The sequence below is a fragment of the Amia ocellicauda genome, chromosome 3 (assembly GCF_036373705.1).
Source record: "Amia ocellicauda isolate fAmiCal2 chromosome 3, fAmiCal2.hap1, whole genome shotgun sequence".
NCBI classification, from domain to species: Eukaryota; Metazoa; Chordata; class Actinopteri; order Amiiformes; family Amiidae; genus Amia; species Amia ocellicauda.
In genome coordinates, this window is record NC_089852.1 from 1,232,206 (window position 1) to 1,252,500 (window position 20,295).

Genomic DNA, 20,295 nt, shown 5'->3' on the forward strand with positions numbered 1-20,295 from the left:
AGTGTTACAGGTGTTACAGGTGTGCAGTGTTACGGGTGTGCAGGTGTACAGGTGTGTGGGTTTGCAGTGTTGCAGGTGTGCAGTGTTACGGGTGTGCGGGTGTGCAGTGTGCAGGTGTGTGGGTGTGCAGTGTTACAGGTGTGCAGGGTGCAAATGTGCAGTGTAACAGGTGTGCAGTGTTACGGGTGTGCAGGTGTGCAGTGTTGCAGGTGTGCAGCGTTATGGGTGTGCAGTGTTACAGGTGTGCAGGTGTGTAGTGTTACAGGTGTGCAGTGTTACGGGTGTGCAGTGTGCAAATGTGCAGTGTTGCAGGTGTGCAGCGTTATGGGTGTGCAGTGTTACAGGTGTACAGGTGTGTGGGTGTGCAGTGTTACAGGTGTGCAGGTGTGCAGTGTTGCAGGTGTGCAGTGTTACGGGTGTGCGGGTGTGCAGTGTTACAGGTGTGCAGGTGTGCAGTGTTACGGGTGTGTAGGTGTGCAGTGTTACGGGTGTGCAGTGTGCAAATGTGCAGTGTTACAGGTGTGCAGTGTTTCGGGTGTGCAGTGTTACAGGTGTGCAGGTGTGCAGCGTTATGGGTGTGCAGGTGTGCAGTGTTACAGGTGTGCAGTGTTACGGGTGTGCAGGTGTGCAGTGTTACGGGTGTGCAGTGTTACGGGTGTGCAGTGTTACAGGTGTGCAGTGTTACGGGTGTGCAGTGTTACGGGTGTGCAGTGTGCAAATGTGCAGTGTTGCAGGTGTGCAGCGTTATGGGTGTGCAGTGTTACAGGTGTACAGGTGTGTGGGTGTGCAGTGTTACGGGTGTGCAGGTGTGCAGTGTTACAGGTGTGCAGTGTTACAGGTGTGCAGTGTTACAGGTGTGCAGTGTTACAGGTGTGCAGTGTTACGGGTGTGCAGTGTTACGGGTGTGCAGTGTGCAAATGTGCAGTGTTGCAGGTGTGCAGCGTTATGGGTGTGCAGTGTTACAGGTGTACAGGTGTGTGGGTGTGCAGTGTTACAGGTGTGCAGGTGTGCAGTGTTGCCGGTGTGCAGTGTTACAGGTGTGCAGGTGTGCAGTGTTACAGGTGTGCAGTGTTACGGGTGTGTAGGTGTGCAGTGTTACGGGTGTGCAGTGTTACGGGTGTGCAGTGTGCAAATGTGCAGTGTTACAGGTGTGCAGTGTTTCGGGTGTGCAGTGTTACAGGTGTGCAGGTGTGCAGCGTTATGGGTGTGCAGTGTTACAGGTGTACAGGTGTGTGGGTGTGCAGTGTTACAGGTGTGCAGGTGTGTGGGTGTGCAGTGTTGCAGGTGTGCAGTGTTATGGGTGTGCGGGTGTGCAGTGTGCAGGTGTGTGGGTGTGCAGTGTTACAGGTGTGCAGGTGTGTGGGTGTGCAGTGTTGCAGGTGTGCAGTGTTACGGGTGTGCGGGTGTGCAGTGTTACGGGTGTGCAGTGTGCAAATGTGCAGTGTTACAGGTGTGCAGTGTTACAGGTGTGCAGTGTTACGGGTGTGCAGGTGTGCAGTGTTACAGGTGTGCAGTGTTACGGGTGTGCAGGTGTGCAGTGTTACAGGTGTGCAGGTGTGGAGTGTTACAGGTGTGCAGTGTTACGGGTGTGCAGTGTTTCGGGTGTGCAGGTGTGCAGTGTTACAGGTGTGCAGGTGTGCAGTGTTACAGGTGTGCAGTGTTTCGGGTGTGCAGGTGTGCAGTGTTACAGGTGTGCAGGTGTGCAGTGTTACAGGTGTGCAGTGTTACAGGTGTGCAGTGTTTCGGGTGTGCAGTGTTACGGGTGTGCAGTGTTACGGGTGTGCAGTGTTACAGGTGTGCAGGTGTGTGGGTGTGCAGTGTTGCAGGTGTGCAGTGTTACGGGTGTGCGGGTGTGCAGTGTGCAGGTGTGTGGGTGTGCAGTGTTACGGGTGTGCAGTGTGAAAATGTGCAGTGTTACAGGTGTGCAGTGTTACAGGTGTGCAGTGTTTCGGGTGTGCAGTGTTTCGGGTGTGCAGGTGTGCAGTGTTACAGGTGTGCAGTGTTACGGGTGTGCAGTGTTTCGGGTGTGCAGGTGTGCAGTGTTACAGGTGTGCAGTGTTACTGGTGTGCAGTGTTACGGGTGTGCAGTGTTACGGGTGTGCAGTGTTACGGGTGTGCAGTGTTACGGGTGTGCAGTGTTACGGGTGTGCAGGTGTGCAGTGTTACAGGTGTGCAGTGTTACAGGTGTGCAGTGTTTCGGGTGTGCAGTGTTTCGGGTGTGCAGTGTTACAGGTGTGCAGTGTTACGGGTGTGCAGTGTTTCGGGTGTGCAGTGTTTCGGGTGTGCAGGTGTGCAGTGTTACAGGTGTGCAGTGTTACGGGTGTGCAGTGTTACGGGTGTGCAGGTGTGCAGTGTTACAGGTGTGCAGTGTTTCGGGTGTGCAGTGTTACGGGTGTGCAGTGTTACGGGTGTGCAGTGTTACGGGTGTGCAGTGTTACGGGTGTGCAGTGTTACAGGTGTGCAGTGTTACGGGTGTGCAGTGTTACAGGTGTGCAGTGTTACGGGTGTGCAGTGTTATAGGTGTCGTGTTGCAGGTGTGCAGTGTTGGGGTCTCACCTTGGTGACCGTTGCCGGGCTGATGGTGAAGGGGGCAGCGGGGTCCACAGCCTCCAGCTTCATCCCCTCTGAGAAGCAGTGTGGGGCGATCACAGGCTGGTCCTGCCCACACACAGACACACACACACACACACACAGACAGGGAGAGCTCCGTCAGCATCAGCGCCCCCGCAGCCCTGCCCCTCGAGCCCTGGAGCCCCGGCTCTCGCTCATTAGCGCCACAGTGCATTCAACTCTTTAAATCGCCACAATGAGCGCAGTCACGGCGGCCCATTCATGTTCAGTGACCAGTTGTTTAGAGAGCCATCACTGTGTACAGGCCCCCTGTGTCTATTACACTGAACACCACTGAACACACAGGCAGCATCACTCAACACACTGACACTGAACACACAAATAACCCATACTGAACACACTGACACGGCACACATACACACACCCCACACTGAACACACACACCCCAGCACTGAACAGTCTCAGCCCATTCCCAGTGCAGTGGTTCTGACAGGGTCTGGTACCTTGAAGAGGTCCGGTGTGACAGGCAGCTCTGGCGTGAGGGACGCGACGCTCTGCAGAACCTCGGCCCAGTCTGTCTCGCTGCGCTGCGCTCGGATCACTGCAACACACACACACACACACACTGTTACACACTGTCACAGACGCACTGTGGGCATGTGTGGCACATGCGTGTCCCTCCATGCCTCTGACCTGCAGGAGGCGTCAGGGTACAGCCGTTCTCCTGGGCCCAGCCAGGGGGGTGCAGCAGGGGGTGCAAGTAGAAGAGCCAGCGGCGGGGGGCCATCGAGGGGAGACCCTCTGTGCCAGCGTAGCACAGACGCAGCCGCCCCCCCACGGTTTCCTCCACCACCACCGGCCACACCTGGCCCGGCGCCTCGCTGTCCTGCAGCTCCAAACTCACACCCGGCGCCAGTAGGTCCAGAGGACTCTTACCCCTGTGAGGCTGAGGGAGAGAGGGAGAGACAGGGGTCAGAGAGAGAGACGGGGGGCAGAGTGACAGGGACTGAATGACAGTGAGAGAGCAGGGGGAGCGAGTGAAGTAAGGAGAGAAAGAAGGGAGACGTGGAAGGGGAGAGGGCGAGCGGGAGGTCAGAGGTCAGAGGTCGCTCACCCCCTCCAGCTGGTTGGCCGGGGCGCTGCTGGCCCCCAACAGTGACTGCGCCAGGAAGGCCGGCCAGTCCGAGTACTTCTCTCCGATCCCTGCAGGGGGAGACAGAGAGACGCTCAGAACAGCACAGAGTGGAGATAATTATGAGTTACTACTTAATTAATCAGCATTAGTAAGTAAATCAGTGTCAATCAGTTTATCATTTAATCTGTTAATGAGGGACTCAATTAATCAGGCTTAATCAGTTTATGTTAATGAGTTGAGGTATTTAATGAGTTGATCAGGAATAATCTCTATTAACCAGTTAACTGCTTAATCTATTGAGTCAATTAATATGTTAATCAGCGTTATTTGGTTAACCAGGGTGAATTAATCAGCTTTATTTAGATAACAAGCATTAATGAGTATATCAGCGCTCAGCGGATGCCAGGCCTGTGCTCGGGCACCTTCGGGGGGCCGCAGGGTGCGCCCGTGCTGAGCGCTCCAGCCCAGGGGGTGCAGCTCCGCCGCCATGATGTCGACCCAGAAGTCCGCGCGGCGGTTGTGGCCGTAGCCGTGGTAGCGCAGCAGAAGCAGCTGGCCGCAGGTGGTGACGATGGTGGCCACGCTGCAGGTCTCGGCACCGCCGCGGTCACACACCTCCAGCACCATGCCCGGGCTCAGGCCCGTCTGCAGGCTCAGGTCCACCTGGGGGGGTTATTTAGTGTTGGATCAGAGCAGCAACTGTGAGTGAGAGGGACAGAGAGAAACACACAGAGACAGAGACACACACACACACAAACACATACACACAGACAAACACACACACACACAGACACAGTGACACACACAGAGACAGAGACAGACACATATACATACACACACACACACACACACACACACACACACACAGAGACACCCACACACACAGACACCCACACTCACACACACACACACACACACAGAGATAGACACACACAGAGAGACAGAGACACACACAGAGACAGAGACAGAGACAGAAACACCCCCACACACACACACACAGAGACACCCACACACACACACACACAGGGACAGGGTCTGGATGGTGTCCCATGTCTCAGCACTGTGTGTGCCTCAGGAACACGCACTCACATGTTTAAAGGCGTGGTGTGGCACGGCTGTCACCCCGTTCTCCTCCAGGTACTCATCCCAACTGAAGTCAGAGTCTTCCGGCCCAGAGCCCGTCTCTGTGGGGACAGGACAGGGGGATAGGGGGACATGGCGACAGGGAGGGGATGGAGAAGAGAGAAATTCTTTTTACAGAGATTTATGAAGGAACGAATTAGTAGTATGACATGATAGCAGTCTAACACACTAGTGGGGTGTGGTGTCCCTGTCCCTGGCACCCTGTCTCACCTGGGACACGTGGCTCTCGGCTCATGGTTTCTGCTCTCCTCTCTCTCCAGCCAGAGCTGCTGCACATGCACGGGCCAGACCTCCTCCCCTGCTGTCAGCTGCTCCCACAGCTGTTCTAGCAAACCTGCACAGGAATATGAGAGAGAGAGAGAGAGAGAGAGAGAGAGACAGAGAGAGAGAGAGAGGAGGACTGAATAAATAATGGGGTTAAACACAGGGGTCAGACAGACAGACAGCAGGAAGCTCAGCTAAATGACAGATAGACAGAGAGTAACAAACAGAGAGACTAGGGAGAGAGACCAACCCCCAACACACACACACACACACAATGACCCCTCTCACACACGCACACACGTCCCCTTTCCCAGAACAGCACAGCACCAGTGAAGCGCCGCCCCTAACTGCCACTTTCGGGTTCGCCAGGTCTGTTTGCTGTCGGATAAGATATGCGCCGGACACCTCCGCGTCTGATCGGCGCCTGCGCACTGTGGGAGAGCTGCATGAGGTTGACGTCACTACCGTGGCCGAAATCGTCATAACAAACCAAAACAAATACATTTGCATTATTCTGTTTTAACTTTTAATGCAAAGTTTATTTTCTAAACCGATATATAATTGGTTGACTTTCAATGTAAAAAAAAAAAAAAGAAAAAAAAGTTGTCAACCTTTTTTCTCTCATGTATTTAACGCTGATTTATGATGATTGTCTTAAGAAACTGAAATGAAGGCAAAACTCAGCACAGCGAGCTCCCTGTCCATCTGAAACCTGTCTCTACAGGCAGCACCGCCGGCCAGACACCCTAACCTCACACACACAACAAAAATATACCTCATATATTTGTCTCGAGTTTTGCTTTTCGTGTTAAAGCAGACCCAGCCAGACAACAACACGAGGAATTCCTATAAAGTTAATATGAGTCATTTTGCTGAAATGCAATGAGAGGTTCTCACTCACAGGTTACCGTCATTGATGTAATGTTGCAAAGACAACTATGTAGACATAGCCGACATTAATACCAATGACAAATATGAAATAAAAACAGCTCCGGCAAACACACTTCGAATCTGTGCATCCATTGCTTTGGATGTCTGTGTGTGTCTACAGTTAGTTATTGTCGTTATTGTTAATCTGTGTGTGTATTTAGCCATTATTGTCATTATTGTTAATCTGTGTGTGTATTTAGCTGTTATTGTTGTTATTGTTATTCTCTGTGTGTATATGGCCGTTATTGTTAATCTGTACGTGTATTTACCTGTTATTGTCGTTACTGTTAATCTGTGTGTATTTAGTTGCCGTTATTGTTAATCTGTGTGTGTATTTAGCTGTTACTGTCGTTATTGTTATTCTGTGTATTTAGCCGTTATTGTCATTATTGTTAATCTGTGTGTGTATTTAGCTGTTACTGTCGTTATTGTTATTCTGTGTATTTAGCCGTTATTGTCGTTATTGTTAATCTGTGTGTGAAATTAGCTGTTACTGTCGTTATTGTTATTCTGTGTATTTAGCCGTTATTGTCGTTATTGTTAATCTGTGCATGTCTATAGCTGTTATTGTCGTTATTGTTAATCTGTGTATTTAGCCATTATTGTCGTTATTGTTAATCTGTGTGTGTATTTAGCTGTTACTGTCGTTATTGTTAATCTGTGTATTTAGCCGTTATTGTTATTCTGTGTGTATTTAGTTGCCGTTATTGTTGTTATTGTTATTCTGTGCATGTATTTAGCCGTTATTGTCGTTATAGTTAATCTGTGTGTGAAATTAGCTGTTACTGTCGTTATTGTTAATCTGTGTATTTAGCCATTATTGTCATTATTGTTAATCTGTGCATGTCTATAGCTGTTATTGTCGTTATTGTTAATCTGTGTGTATTTAGCCATTATTGTCGTTATTGTTAATCTGTGTGTGTATTTAGCCGTTATTGTCGTTATTGTTATTCTGTCTGTATTTAGTTGCCGTTATTGTTGTTATTGTAATTCTTTGCATGTATATAGCCGTTATTGTTGTTATTGTTATTCTGTGTGTGTTTATCTATTATTGTTGTTATTGGTAATCTCTGAGTATTTAGCTGTTATTGTGGTTATTAGTAATCTCTGTGTTTAGCACTTATTGTTGTTATTGGTAATGTGTGTGTGTATTTTGTTGTTGTTATTGTTATTGTTATTCTGTGTTTGTTATTGTTATTGTTGATTGATACTATTGTTATTCTGTGTATATTGTTATTGTTGTGATTGTTATTATTGTCATTCTGTGTATATTGTTATTGTTGTTATTGTTATTGGTGGACGCGGTCATCCTCACGCAGAACCGCGTGCTCATGTCGTGTGACGTCACTGATCTTTACACACACAAGTGTCTCATTAACAACACCACTACTGATCAAACATCATGAACAACACCACTACTGATCAAACATCAACAACACCACCACTACTGATCAAACATCATCAACACCACTACTGATCAAACATCATCAACACCACCACTACTGATCAAACATAATGAACACCACTACTGATCAAACATCAACACCACTACTGATCAAACATCAACACCACTACTGATCAAACATCAACACCACTACTGATCAAACATCATCAACACCACCACTACTGATAAACATCAACACCACTACTGATCAAACATCATCAACACCACCACTACTGATCAAACATCATGAACACCACCACTACTGATCAAACATCAACACCACTACTGATCAAACATCAACACCACTACTGATCAAACATCAACACCACTACTGATCAAACATCAACACCACTACTGATCAAACATCATCAACACCACCACTACTGATAAACATCAACACCACTACTGATCAAACATCATCAACACCACCACTACTGATCAAACATCATCAACACCACTACTGATCAAACATCATCAACACCACCACTACTGATCAAACATAATGAACACCACTACTGATCAAACATCAACACCACTACTGATCAAACATCATCAACACCACCACTACTGATCAAACATCATCAACACCACTACTGATCAAACATCATCAACACCACCACTACTGATCAAACATAATGAACACCACTACTGATCAAACATCAACAACACCACTACTGATCAAACATCATGAACACCAGTACTGATCAAACATCATGAACACCACCACTACTGATCAAACATCATCAACACCACCACTACTGATCAAACATCATGAACACTACCACTACTGATCAAACATCAACACCACTACTGATCAAACATCATCAACACCACCACTACTGATCAAACATCATGAACACCACCACTACTGATCAAACATCATCAACACCACTACTGATCAAACATCATCAACACAACTACTGATCAAACATCATCAACACCACCACTACTGATCAAACATCATGAACACCAGTACTGATCAAACATCATGAACACTACCACTACTGATCAAACATCAACACCACTACTGATCAAACATCATCAACACCACCACAACTGATCAAACATCATGAACACCAGTACTGATCAAACATCATGAACACTACCACTACTGATCAAACATCAACACCACTACTGATCAAACATCATCAACACCACCACTACTGATCCAACATCATCAACACCACTACTGATCAAACATCATCAACACCACCACTACTGATCAAACATCAACACCACTACTGATAAAACATCATGAACACCACCACTACTGATCCAACATCATGAACACCACTACTGATCAAACATCATCAACACCACCACTACTGATCCAACATCATGAACACCACTACTGATCAAACATCATCAACACCACCACTACTGATAAACATCAACACCACTACTGATCAAACATTAACACCACTACTACTGATCAAACATCATGAACACCACTACTGATCAAACATCATGAACACCACCACTACTGATCAAACATCAACACCACTACTGATAAAACATCATGAACACCACCACTACTGATCCAACATCATGAACACAACTACTGATCAAACATCATCAACACCACCACTACTGATAAACATTAACACCACTACTGATCAAACATCATCAACACCACCACTACTGATCAAACATCATCAACACTACCACTACTGATAAACATCAACACCACTACTGATCAAACATCATCAACACCACCACTACTGATAAACATCAACACCACTACTGATCAAACATTAACACCACTACTACTGATCAAACATCATGAACACCAGTACTGATCAAACATCATGAACACCACCACTACTGATCAAACATCAACACCACTACTGATCAAACATCATCAACACCACCACTACTGATAAACATCAACACCACTACTGATCAAACATCAACACCACCACTACTGATCAAACATCATGAACACCAGTACTGATCAAACATCATGAACACCACTACTGATCAAACATCAACACCACTACTGATCAAACATCAACACCACCACTACTGATCAAACATCATGAACACCAGTACTGATCAAACATCATGAACACTACCACTACTGATCAAACATCAACACCACTACTGATCAAACATCATCAACACCACCACTACTGATAAACATCAACACCACTACTGATCAAACATCATGAACACCAGTACTGATCAAACATCATGAACACTACCACTACTGATCAAACATCATGAACACCAGTACTGATCAAACATCATGAACACCAGTACTGATCAAACATCATGAACACCACCACTACTGATCAAACATCATGAACACCACCACTACTGATCAAACATCATCAACACCACCACTACTGATAAACATCAACACCACTACTGATCCAACATCATCAACACCACTACTGATCAAACATCATCAACACAACTACTGATCAAACATCATCAACACCACCACTACTGATAAACATCAACACCACTACTGATCAAACATCATCAACACCACCACTACTGATAAACATCATGAACACCACCACTACTGATCAAACATCATGAACACCAGTACTGATCAAACATCATGAACACCAGTACTGATCAAACATCATGAACACCACTACTGATCCAACATCATCAACACCACCACTACTGATAAACATCAACACCACTACTGATCAAACATTAACACCACTACTACTGATCAAACATCATGAACACCAGTACTGATCAAACATCATGAACACCACCACTACTGATCAAACATCAACACCACCACTACTGATCAAACATCATGAACACCAGTACTGATCAAACATCATGAACACTACCACTACTGATCAAACATCATGAACACCACCACTACTGATCCAACATCATCAACACCACTACTGATCAAACATCATGAACACCACCACTACTGATAAACATCAACACCACTACTGATCAAACATCATGAACACCAGTACTGATCAAACATCATGAACACTACCACTACTGATCAAACATCATGAACACCAGTACTGATCAAACATCATGAACACCAGTACTGATCAAACATCATGAACACTACCACTACTGATCAAACATCATGAACACCACCACTACTGATCAAACATCATGAACACCAGTACTGATCAAACATCATGAACACCACCACTACTGATCAAACATCATGAACACCACCACTACTGATCAAACATCATCAACACCACTACTGATCAAACATCATCAACACCACCACTACTGATAAACATCAACACCACTACTGATCAAACATCAACACCACTACTGATCAAACATCAACACCACTACTGATCAAACATCATGAACACCAGTACTGATCAAACATCATGAACACTACCACTACTGATCAAACATCATGAACACCACTACTGATCAAACATCATGAACACCAGTACTGATCAAACATCATCAACACCACCACTACTGATAAACATCAACACCACTACTGATCAAACATTAACACCACTACTACTGATCAAACATCATGAACACCACCACTACTGATCAAACATCAACACCACCACTACTGATCAAACATCAACACCACTACTGATCAAACATTAACACCACTACTACTGATCAAACATCATGAACACCAGTACTGATCAAACATCATGAACACCACCACTACTGATCAAACATCAACACCACCACTACTGATCAAACATCAACACCACTACTGATCAAACATCATGAACACCAGTACTGATCAAACATCATGAACACTACCACTACTGATCAAACATCATGAACACCACTACTGATCAAACATCATGAACACCAGTACTGATCAAACATCATGAACACCACTACTGATCAAACATCATCAACACCACCACTACTGATAAACATCAACACCACTACTGATCAAACATTAACACCACTACTACTGATCAAACATCATGAACACCACCACTACTGATCAAACATCAACACCACCACTACTGATCAAACATCAACACCACTACTGATCAAACATCATCAACACCACCACTACTGATAAACATCAACACCACTACTGATCAAACATCATGAACACCAGTACTGATCAAACATCATGAACACTACCACTACTGATCAAACATCATGAACACCACTACTGATCAAACATCATGAACACCAGTACTGATCAAACATCATGAACACTACCACTACTGATCAAACATCATGAACACCACCACTACTGATCAAACATCATGAACACCAGTACTGATCAAACATCATGAACACCACTACTGATCCAACATCATTAACACCACCACTACTGATCCAACATCATCAACACCACTACTGATCAAACATCATCAACACCACTACTGATCAAACATCATGAACACCACCACTACTGATCAAACATTAACACCACTACTACTGATCAAACATCATGAACACCAGTACTGATCAAACATCATGAACACTACCACTACTGATCAAACATCATGAACACCACTACTACTGATCAAACATCATGAACACCAGTACTGATCAAACATCATCAACACCACCACTACTGATCAAACATCATCAACACCACCACTACTGATAAACATCAACACCACCACTACTGATAAACATCAACACCACTACTGATCAAACATCATGAACACCAGTACTGATCAAACATCATGAACACCAGTACTGATCAAACATCATGAACACCAGTACTGATCAAACATCATGAACACTACCACTACTGATCAAACATCATGAACACCACCACTACTGATCAAACATCATGAACACCAGTACTGATCAAACATCATGAACACCACCACTACTGATCAAACATCATGAACACCACCACTACTGATCAAACATCATCAACACCACTACTGATCAAACATCATCAACACCACCACTACTGATAAACATCAACACCACTACTGATCAAACATTAACACCACTACTACTGATCAAACATCATGAACACCAGTACTGATCAAACATCATGAACACCACTACTGATCAAACATCATGAACACCAGTACTGATCAAACATCATCAACACCACCACTACTGATAAACATCAACACCACTACTGATCAAACATTAACACCACTACTACTGATCAAACATCATGAACACCACCACTACTGATCAAACATCAACACCACCACTACTGATCAAACATCAACACCACTACTGATCAAACATTAACACCACTACTACTGATCAAACATCATGAACACCAGTACTGATCAAACATCATGAACACCACCACTACTGATCAAACATCAACACCACCACTACTGATCAAACATCAACACCACTACTGATCAAACATCATGAACACCAGTACTGATCAAACATCATGAACACTACCACTACTGATCAAACATCATGAACACCACTACTGATCAAACATCATGAACACCAGTACTGATCAAACATCATGAACACCACTACTGATCAAACATCATCAACACCACCACTACTGATAAACATCAACACCACTACTGATCAAACATTAACACCACTACTACTGATCAAACATCATGAACACCACCACTACTGATCAAACATCAACACCACCACTACTGATCAAACATCAACACCACTACTGATCAAACATCATCAACACCACCACTACTGATAAACATCAACACCACTACTGATCAAACATCATGAACACCAGTACTGATCAAACATCATGAACACTACCACTACTGATCAAACATCATGAACACCACTACTGATCAAACATCATGAACACCACCACTACTGATCAAACATCATGAACACCAGTACTGATCAAACATCATGAACACCACTACTGATCCAACATCATTAACACCACCACTACTGATCCAACATCATCAACACCACTACTGATCAAACATCATCAACACCACTACTGATCAAACATCATGAACACCACCACTACTGATCAAACATTAACACCACTACTACTGATCAAACATCATGAACACCAGTACTGATCAAACATCATGAACACCACCACTACTGATCAAACATTAACACCACTACTACTGATCAAACATCATGAACACCAGTACTGATCAAACATCATGAACACCACCACTACTGATCAAACATCAACACCACCACTACTGATCAAACATCATGAACACCAGTACTGATCAAACATCATGAACACTACCACTACTGATCAAACATCATGAACACCACCACTACTGATCCAACATCATCAACACCACTACTGATCAAACATCATGAACACCACCACTACTGATCAAACATCATCAACACCACCACTACTGATAAACATCAACACCACCACTACTGATAAACATCAACACCACTACTGATCAAACATCATGAACACCAGTACTGATCAAACATCATGAACACCAGTACTGATCAAACATCATGAACACCAGTACTGATCAAACATCATGAACACTACCACTACTGATCAAACATCATGAACACCACCACTACTGATCAAACATCATGAACACCAGTACTGATCAAACATCATGAACACCACCACTACTGATCAAACATCATGAACACCACCACTACTGATCAAACATCATCAACACCACTACTGATCAAACATCATCAACACCACCACTACTGATAAACATCAACACCACTACTGATCAAACATTAACACCACTACTACTGATCAAACATCATGAACACCAGTACTGATCAAACATCAACACCACCACTACTGATCAAACATCAACACCACTACTGATCCAACATCAACACCACTACTACTGATCAAACATCATGAACACCACCACTACTGATCAAACATCAACACCACCACTACTGATCAAACATCAACACCACTACTGATCAAACATCATCAACACCACCACTACTGATAAACATCAACACCACTACTGATCAAACATCATGAACACCAGTACTGATCAAACATCATGAACACTACCACTACTGATCAAACATCATGAACACCACTACTGATCAAACATCAACACCACTACTGATCAAACATCATCAACACCACCACTACTGATAAACATCAACACCACTACTGATCAAACATCATGAACACCAGTACTGATCAAACATCATGAACACCACTATTGATCCAACATCATCAACACCACCACTACTGATAAACATCATCAACACCACTACTGATCAAACATCATGAACACCAGTACTGATCAAACATCATGAACACTACCACTACTGATCAAACATCAACACCACTACTGATCCAACATCATCAACACCACTACTGATCAAACATCATGAACACCACCACTACTGATCAAACATCATCAACACCACCACTACTGATAAACATCAACACCACTACTGATCAAACATCATGAACACCAGTACTGATCAAACATCATGAACACTACCACTACTGATCAAACATCATGAACACCAGTACTGATCAAACATCATGAACACCAGTACTGATCAAACATCATGAACACCAGTACTGATCAAACATCATGAACACCACCACTACTGATCAAACATCATGAACACCAGTACTGATCAAACATCATGAACACTACCACTACTGATCAAACATCATGAACACCACTACTGATCAAACATCATGAACACCACTACTGATCCAACATCAACACCACCACTACTGATAAACATCAACACCACTACTGATCAAACATTAACACCACTACTACTGATCAAACATCATGAACACCAGTACTGATCAAACATCATGAACACCACCACTACTGATCAAACATCAACACCACCACTACTGATCAAACATCAACACCACTACTGATCAAACATCATCAACACCACCACTACTGATAAACATCAACACCACTACTGATCAAACATCATGAACAGCACCACTACTGATCAAACATCATGAACACCACCACTACTGATCCAACATCATCAACACCACTACTGATCAAACATCATGAACACCAGTACTGATCAAACATCATGAACACCAGTACTGATCAAACATCATGAACACTACCACTACTGATCAAACATCATGAACACCACCACTACTGATCAAACATCATGAACACTACCACTACTGATAAACATCAACACCACTACTGATCAAACATCATGAACACCAGTACTGATCAAACATCATGAACACCAGTACTGATCAAACATCATGAACACCACTACTGATCAAACATCAACACCACTACTGATCAAACATCATGAACACCACCACTACTGATCAAACATCATGAACACCACCACTACTGATCAAACATCATGAACACCACCACTACTGATAAACATTAACACCACTACTGATCAAACATCATGAACACCAGTACTGATCAAACATCATCAACACCACCACTACTGATCAAACATCAACACCACCACTACTGATAAACATCAACACCACTACTGATCAAACATCAACACCACCACTACTGATCAAACATCAACACCACCAGTACTGATCAAACATCAACACCACCACTACTGATCAAACATCATCAACACCACCACTACTGATCAAACATCATCAACACCACTACTGATCAAACATCATCAACACCACTACTGATCAAACATCATCAACACCACCACTACTGATAAACATCAACACCACTACTGATCAAACATCATCAACACCACCACTACTGATAAACATCAACACCACTACTGATCAAACATTAACACCACTACTACTGATCAAACATCATGAACACTACCACTACTGATCAAACATCATGAACACCACTACTGATCAAACATCATGAACACCACCACTGATCAAACATCAACACCACCACTACTGATAAACATCAACACCACTACTGATCAAACATCATGAACACCAGTACTGATCAAACATCATGAACACCACCACTACTGATCCAACATCATCAACACCACTACTGATCAAACATCATGAACACCACTACTGATCAAACATCATGAACACCACCACTACTGATCAAACATCATGAACACCAGTACTGATCAAACATCATGAACACCAGTACTGATCAAACATCATGAACACCACCACTACTGATCAAACATCATGAACACTACCACTACTGATCAAACATCATCAACACCACCACTACTGATCCAACATCATCAACACCACTACTGATCAAACATCATGAACACCACTACTGATCAAACATTATCAACACCACCACTACTGATAAACATCAACACCACTACTGATCAAACATCAACACCACCACTACTGATCAAACATCATGAACACCAGTACTGATCAAACATCAACACCACCACTACTGATCAAACATCATGAACACCAGTACTGATCAAACATCAACACCACCACTACTGACCAAACATCAACACCACCACTACTGATCAAACATCAACACCACTACTGATCAAACATCATCAACACCACTACTGATCAAACATCATCAACACCACCACTACTGATCCAACATCATCAACACCACCACTACTGATAAACATCAACACCACTACTGATCAAACATCATGAACACCACCACTACTGATCAAACATCATCAACACTACCACTACTGATCAAACATCATGAACACCAGTACTGATCAAACATCATGAACACCAGTACTGATCAAACATCATGAACACCAGTACTGATCAAACATCATGAACACCACCACTACTGATCAAACATCATGAACACCACCACTACTGATCCAACATCATGAACACCACCACTACTGATCCAACATCATGAACACCACTACTGATCAAACATCAACACCACCACTACTGATCAAACATCAACACCACCACTACTGATCAAACATCAACACCACCACTACTGATCAAACATCAACACCACTACTGATCAAACATCATCAACACCACTACTGATCAAACATCAACACCACTACTGATCAAACATCAACACCACCACTACTGATCAAACATCAACACCACTACTGATCAAACATCATGAACACCACCACTACTGATCAAACATCAACACCACTACTGATCAAACATCATGAACAGCACTACTGATCAAACATCATGAACACCAATACTGATCAAACATCATCAACACCACCACTACTGATCAAACATCATGAACACCAGTACTGATCAAACATCAACACCACCTCTACTGATCAAACATCATCAACACCACCACTACTGATCAAACATCAACACCACTACTGATCAAACATCATCAACACCACCACTACTGATCAAACATCAACACCACCACTACTGATCAAACATCAACACCACCACTACTGATCAAACATCATCAACACCACCACTACTGATCAAACATCAACACCACTACTGATCAAACATCATCAACACCACCACTACTGATCAAACATCATCAACACCACCACTACTGATCAAACATCAACACCACTACTGATCAAACATCAACACCACTACTGATCAAACATCAACACCACTACTGATCAAACATCAACACCACTACTGATCAAACATCATGAACACCAGTACTGATCAAACATCATGAACACCAGTACTGATCAAACATCATGAACACCACCACTACTGATAAACATCAACACCACTACTGATCAAACATCAACACCACTACTGATCAAACATTAACACCACTACTACTGATCAAACATCATGAACACCAGTACTGATCAAACATCATGAACACCACCACTACTGATCAAACATCATGAACACCACTACTGATCAAACATCATGAACACCACCACTACTGATCAAACATCAACACCACTACTGATCAAACATCAACACCACCACTACTGATCCAACATCATGAACACCAGTACTGATCAAACATCATGAACACCACCACTACTGATCCAACATCATCAACACCACCACTACTGATAAACATCAACACCACTACTGATCAAACATTAACACCACTACTACTGATCAAACATCATGAACACCAGTACTGATCAAACATCATGAACACCACCACTACTGATCAAACATCATGAACACCACTACTGATCAAACATCATGAACACCAGTACTGATCAAACATCATGAACACCACCACTACTGATCAAACATCAACACCACTACTGATCAAACATCAACACCACTACTGATCAAACATCAACACCACCACTACTGATCCAACATCATGAACACCAGTACTGATCAAACATCATGAACACCACCACTACTGATCCAACATCATGAACACCAGTACTGATCAAACATCATGAACACCACCACTACTGATCAAACATCATGAACACCACTACTGATCAAACATCAACACCACTACTGATCAAACATCAACACCACCACTACTGATCCAACATCAACACCACCACTACTGATCCAACATCATGAACACCAGTACTGATCAAACATCATGAAGACCACCACTACTGATCCAACATCATCAACACCACCACTACTGATCCAACATCATCAACACCACCACTACTGATAAACATCAACACCACTACTGATCAAACATTAACACCACTACTACTGATCAAACATCATGAACACCAGTACTGATCAAACATCATGAACACCACCACTACTGATCCAACATCATCAACACCACCACTACTGATAAACATCAACACCACTACTGATCAAACATTAACACCACTACTGATCAAACATCATGAACACCAGTACTGATCAAACATCATGAACACCACCACTACTGATCCAACATCATGAACACCAGTACTGATCAAACATCATGAACACTACCACTACTGATCAAACATCATCAACACCACCACTACTGATAAACATCAACACCACTACTGATCAAACATTAACACCACTACTACTGATCAAACATCATGAACACCACCACTACTGATCCAACATCATGAACACCACCACTACTGATCAAACATCATGAACACCACTACTGATCAAACATCAACACCACTACTGATCAAACATTAACACCACTACTGATCCAACATCATGAACACCAGTACTGATCAAACATCATGAACACCAGTACTGATCAAACATCATGAAGACCACCACTACTGATCCAACATCATCAACACCACCACTACTGATCCAACATCATCAACACCACCACTACTGATAAACATCAACACCACTACTGATCAAACATTAACACCACTACTACTGATCAAACATCATGAACACCAGTACTGATCAAACATCATGAACACCACCACTACTGATCCAACATCATCAACACCACCACTACTGATAAACATCAACACCACTACTGATCAAACATTAACACCACTACTGATCAAACATCATGAACACCAGTACTGATCAAACATCATGAACACCACCACTACTGATCCAACATCATGAACACCAGTACTGATCAAACATCATGAACACCACCACTACTGATCCAACATCATGAACACCACCACTACTGATCCAACATCATGAACACCACCACTACTGATCAAACATTAACACCACTACTACTGATCAAACATCATGAACACCACCACTACTGATCCAACATCATGAACACCACCACTACTGATCAAACATCATGAACACCACTACTGATCAAACATCAACACCACTACTGATCAAACATTAACACCACTACTGATCAAACATTAACACCACTACTACTGATCAAACATCATGAACACCAGTACTGATCAAACATCATGAACACCACCACTACTGATCCAACATCATCAACACCACCACTACTGATAAACATCAACACCACTACTGATCAAACATCATGAACACCAGTACTGATCAAACATCATGAACACCACCACTACTGATCCAACATCATGAACACCAGTACTGATCAAACATCATGAACACTACCACTACTGATCAAACATCATCAACACCACCACTACTGATAAACATCAACACCACTACTGATCA

General features: G+C 43.4%; 1 protein-coding gene across 3 annotated transcripts in view; it reads right to left on the reverse strand.

Annotated features, from left to right (window-relative positions):
- The window catches only part of sfmbt1 (Scm like with four mbt domains 1), a 29,611-nt gene that overhangs the window by 8,109 nt on the left and 1,207 nt on the right, over positions 1-20,295 (reverse strand). For all 3 annotated transcript variants that reach the window (XM_066697604.1, XM_066697602.1, XM_066697603.1), the window contains exons 2-8: positions 5,060-5,183; positions 4,796-4,890; positions 4,129-4,369; positions 3,686-3,774; positions 3,265-3,517; positions 3,075-3,172; positions 2,557-2,658 (exon numbers count right to left, since the gene is read on the reverse strand). In XM_066697604.1, the coding sequence (XP_066553701.1) occupies positions 2,557-2,658; positions 3,075-3,172; positions 3,265-3,517; positions 3,686-3,774; positions 4,129-4,369; positions 4,796-4,890; positions 5,060-5,126 (945 nt within the window). In that variant the 5' untranslated portion in view covers positions 5,127-5,183. The remainder of the gene's footprint in view (positions 1-2,556; positions 2,659-3,074; positions 3,173-3,264; positions 3,518-3,685; positions 3,775-4,128; positions 4,370-4,795; positions 4,891-5,059; positions 5,184-20,295) is intronic.